General features: G+C 50.9%; 1 protein-coding gene across 7 annotated transcripts in view; it reads right to left on the reverse strand.

Moving 5' to 3' along the window:
- Positions 1–4,410, reverse strand: part of Sfxn5 (sideroflexin 5) — a 142,240-nt gene that overhangs the window by 16,582 nt on the left and 121,248 nt on the right. Inside the window, exon 15 of one of the 7 annotated variants that reach the window (XM_029559417.1) lies at positions 1,693–1,785. The exons of the other annotated variants lie outside the window; for them this stretch is intronic. Coding sequence (XP_029415277.1) covers positions 1,780–1,785 — 6 coding nt within the window. The 3' untranslated portion in view covers positions 1,693–1,779. Of the gene's footprint in view, positions 1–1,692; positions 1,786–4,410 lie in introns of those variants that run through there. 7 annotated transcript variants of the gene reach the window in all.

Below are 4,410 nucleotides of genomic sequence, written 5' to 3' on the forward strand. Positions count from 1 at the left end.
AAAAAAAAACAGGGTCTGGAGAGATGGCTCAGGGGTTAAAAGCATTGGCTGCTCTTGCAGAGGACCTGGGTCCAGTTCCCAGCACTCACGTGATAGCTAATACCCACCTGTAACTTCAGTTTCAGGTGATCCATCACCCTCTTCTGGCCCCAGCAGGCACTGCATGCACATGGTGCTCTTACATACATGCAGGCAAAATATTCATACACATAAAAACCAACTAACCAACCAACCAACCAGATTCTTTAGCTGGGCACTTCAGGTCTCCTGAACTTTCTCTCAGTTCCCCAGCTGCTCTGCTTTTGAGGCATGAGTCCAGATTAAATTCAAGCTGCTCCCTCCTGGAGGGGGTCCCCCAATGTCTCCATACTATACCCATGATTATGGCCTCTGGTATCCCCAGCACTTGTTTTCATCTTCATCACATTCCTGGCTGAAGACTCACACCCACACCTATACCACCAAGAGCCCCTTAAGGTGGCCCATATCCCAGGCCCATTCTATGTTCAATCAAACTGAACTAAGGTCTCTCCAGAGTAGAGCTCCTGACTGATGCTTTTCCGCCTCCCCTGAGCTTTGCAGACCCAGCAAATGCTCCAAGCCCACTCCTCATTTTGGAACTTTACACTGTTCCTGGGTGCCCTCTGGTGGATCAACTCTAGCCTTTCTCCTCTGTCTTCTCAGCCTTGACATGTCAGTTTCCCCACATGTGCAGGAGAGAGATGTTCTAGGAAGAGGATAACATCTAGAAGTGGGTAGAAGAGGCTTAGTACGTGTAGAAACCAATGTGATGCTATGGAAAAAAGGTGAGGCCTATGGCTATCCAGCCGCAGCCTGTTCCGCTCCTGCCTGCTAACTCCCCATCACAGGGCTGACTCTTGATGCAGGCCGGGCAAGCTCCATTCACCCTGCACTTATTCGTGCTTTTCATTCATTGGAAGCTTTGCCCAACCAAGCCTGCACTCCATCCTGAATTCAGTGAGCTGTTCTAGAAGGTTCTGGGAGGGAGACTGGAAAGGGCAGTTTTGCTGAGGCTTGTCGTTGGGAGTGTACACACACTGGCGCGTGTGCACGTGTGTGGGCCTCTGTACATGAGCGGGTTTAAGATGGGGGTGTGGGGAACAGGCAACATGACAGGTGGCGTTGGCGTTCCTGGGATCCAAGCGGCTTTGCCATCCCTGTTCATCCCTCCTGGGGGGTCCTGTGAGCAAATTCCAAGAAAGCAGCGGGCGGGGAGGCGGCAGATTTCTGATGGCAAAAATAGCCTGCTTCGGAGTTCAGTAGGGATTGATTAAACCAGCAAATGAGAAAAACCCGAAACAAATATCTCTAAGCAAGGACAGATTTGAGACTGGAGGGGAGAAGGCCTCTGTTCTAGGAACAATGAAAGGTGCTCAGGAGAGACCCGTTGCCTCCTAGACACTGTCTCTGGCCTTATATTGGCCCAGGAAAAGTAGAAGGTGCAGGAACCAACAAAGTCAAGGTGAGCCCAGATCAGCTTGGTTGTGTATCAGGCAGCTAAAAAGAGGGTCTCAGCCTTATGTGCTGAGGGAGAGAAATGCTGCTATCCTGAGGTGGGAGATGGGACCAGAATCTGCATGTTTGACATGGGACAGATCCTGCATATCAGGGAGGATGTGCCACAGAAGTATCATTTCTAGAAGCTTCCCAACTCTTACCTTAAATTCATTCTCAGAGAAAGGGAGACAAGTTGAGGAGGAGGTTTCTAGGAGGTCACAGCTGCCTAGCCAAGTTGTTTCATCACGACCATCATTTTCCTCAGGGCTGATGAGGGTGGTAGAGAGAATGGTGGTTCAAGATGTGAGGGTGGGCACTGAGAGGGGGTGGCTATACTTGGCCCTGGGGTTCTAATCTACAGCATGGATGTGGCCTTAGGAGCTACTTTAGAGGCCTAAGTTGGAGATGGTATATGGATAGTGCTAAGGACCAGAAGAGGGCTTCAGCCTTCTTCCCAGCATGCCCCTGGCCTCTAGAGCTGAGCTGGGGATGGGTTATGGTGAGGGAGGGACTGGATTGGTAGGGCTTTTCTTCCAGTCAAGGTACTCAGCAGAAGCTAGAGGGTAGGGAGGGAGAATCCATCTACTGAGGTGTCAGGGGAGGCCAAAGGGCAAGAACCTACAAAAGACAAGACAACAGTGCAAACAGGCCTGATAGGAAACAACCATCTGGCTGATGAACATGACTCCTGGTCCCTGGGAGAACTCTGCCACAGAGCAGCTCGGGCCTGTGCCTGCAGTCTCACCCCACAGCTACAGGGCCTAGTCTTCCTCTTCTAGGCCCCACAGAAGTTTGGAGAATAGTCCCAGGAGACTACAAAAAAGGCATGCTCCATGGTAGTCTAATGTCCTGCCCAGCCTCCTCTTGGCAACATTCAGCCACCAATCAGAGAGCATACCCATGCTGCAGTCAAGGCAGGCGCCTGAGGACCAGCATAAGACTTGAAGTCACATAGCTGCCATCCCTTTCCTGACTCCAGCACCTGCCTCTCAGTCTCACTTCCAGGTTCCTACAGGGCAGAGACTGGAAGAAACTGAGTTCCAACACGTTGTAGTTGAAGTCTCACTGGAGCCACATAGAGGGCTGAAGCTGGGGAAAGCAAGCCAGAAAGTAGAAGGGAGGCCAGGAAGGAGGGGAGGGGTTGCTTCAGGATGATGGCCTCTGTGCCCCAACCACCTAGGGACAGAGCTGAGCTCTGGTTGTCCCCACTCCCCATGCCTCACTAGTCCCAGACAAACCCCGCCTTTTTCTGTGGACACATTTCAACCTCACCAAATTGGCTAATTATTGACAGTTGGTGAAGAGGAGATTTCACTTTTTCCTCCTGTTAAACTGCTCCTAATTAGTTCCCTGTCACCGCGCTGGCTTGCCCGCCCGCCGCAGCCCGTTCACAGTGCCTCATTAACCTTTTGCTCCTCTCCTGCCGCCTGCCAACAAGATGAGGACAAAACCAGATTGTTGAACAATGGTTCCCACTTGTACATCAGCCCTGTTCCCCAGCCCCCCCTGAGCTCCCCTGGGAGCAGTGGGGAAAAGAAGGGGATCTGGGGAAGGGAGAGTCCTGGAGGACTCAAGGAGTGAAGACAGAGGCACAAAAGAAGCCAGAGGCAAGGGTGAGGGCGGGCTTGAACTCAGTACTGTTTCTTCCTCCCAGAGAGGCATAGGGTTCTCTAACCAGGTTGGACACACTCCCAGGTAGGGAACACTGGCTATCAGAGTTGGAAGGACATTTATCATCACCCAGTCCAGGTTCTAGTGGCAGTCAAGCCCATGGGCCTAAAGACTGGATCCTGGATGTCTCCTCAGAGAGACTCAAGGCACCAGTATACATGTAGATGGGGTGGAGGGGCAAGAGGTGACCTGTTTGCCTGGAGTTCATAACCCCAATCTTCAGAGTAGGGCCATAAAGGCCACCCTAAATGAGGACTCCCTCAACTATGGAGGCCCCCACAACCTACCCCATCTAAAAGGGTTTGGGGAAAGCCATAGTAGAGTCCCCAGCTTTACTTCCATCATAGCTACAACGCTCACCTGACTTTATTTCAGTTTTTTTGAGACAGGGACTCATGTAACTTAGGCTGGCTTTTCAGACTCATTGTGTAGCCAAGGATGGCCTTGTATTTCTGATCTTCCTGCCTCAAACTCCCAAGTGCTAAGATTATAGTGGTCACTAACACACCCCTGTATGGTTATTTGTTTGTTTTGGTCTTTTTGAGACACTGTCTCCGTGTAGCCACAGCTGGCCTATGCAGACCATGTTGGCCTCAATCTCACAGCGATCCACCTGCCCCTGCCTCCCAAGGGTTAAGATTAAAGGCACTGGCCGCCACACCCAGCTTATTTATTTTTGACACAGGATCTCACTATGTAATCCTGTCTGGCCTGCCACTTGCTATATAAATGAGACTGGCTTCAAAGTTGCAGTGAATCTCCTGACTCCTGAGTGCTAGGATTACAGGTATGAGCCACCATACCCAAGGACATCTAGTTATTGAGTTTATTTTCAATACCAGAATGGAGGTGCCATGAGCCCAGGAGCCATTATAAGATCATCCCAATCACAAGAAGGGAAAGCACCCAGCCTGTATGGGAGACTGTAGGGCAAGGAACTGATTCTAGGTAATGATGGAACACAACATCTGGGGACAGCCTGATCAAGCCAGCCTAGCCAGTGCCTTAATGCAGCCTTAACCTCCAGGTCACAGGGCAGATCCTGTGCTCCCTATTTAGACAATGGGTTTGAGGCTTTCAGAGAACACAGATTCAGTTCCCGTCACCCACATGGCAGCTAACAACTATCCATAACTCTAGTTCCAGAGGATCTGATACCTCCCTCTGGCCTCCACAGGCATTATATGCATGGCTCCACTTTCATACATGCAGGCAAAACAC

This window comes from Nannospalax galili, unplaced genomic scaffold (genome assembly GCF_000622305.1).
Source record: "Nannospalax galili isolate Female #2095 unplaced genomic scaffold, S.galili_v1.0 scaffold389, whole genome shotgun sequence".
Lineage (NCBI taxonomy): Eukaryota > Metazoa > Chordata > Mammalia > Rodentia > Spalacidae > Nannospalax > Nannospalax galili.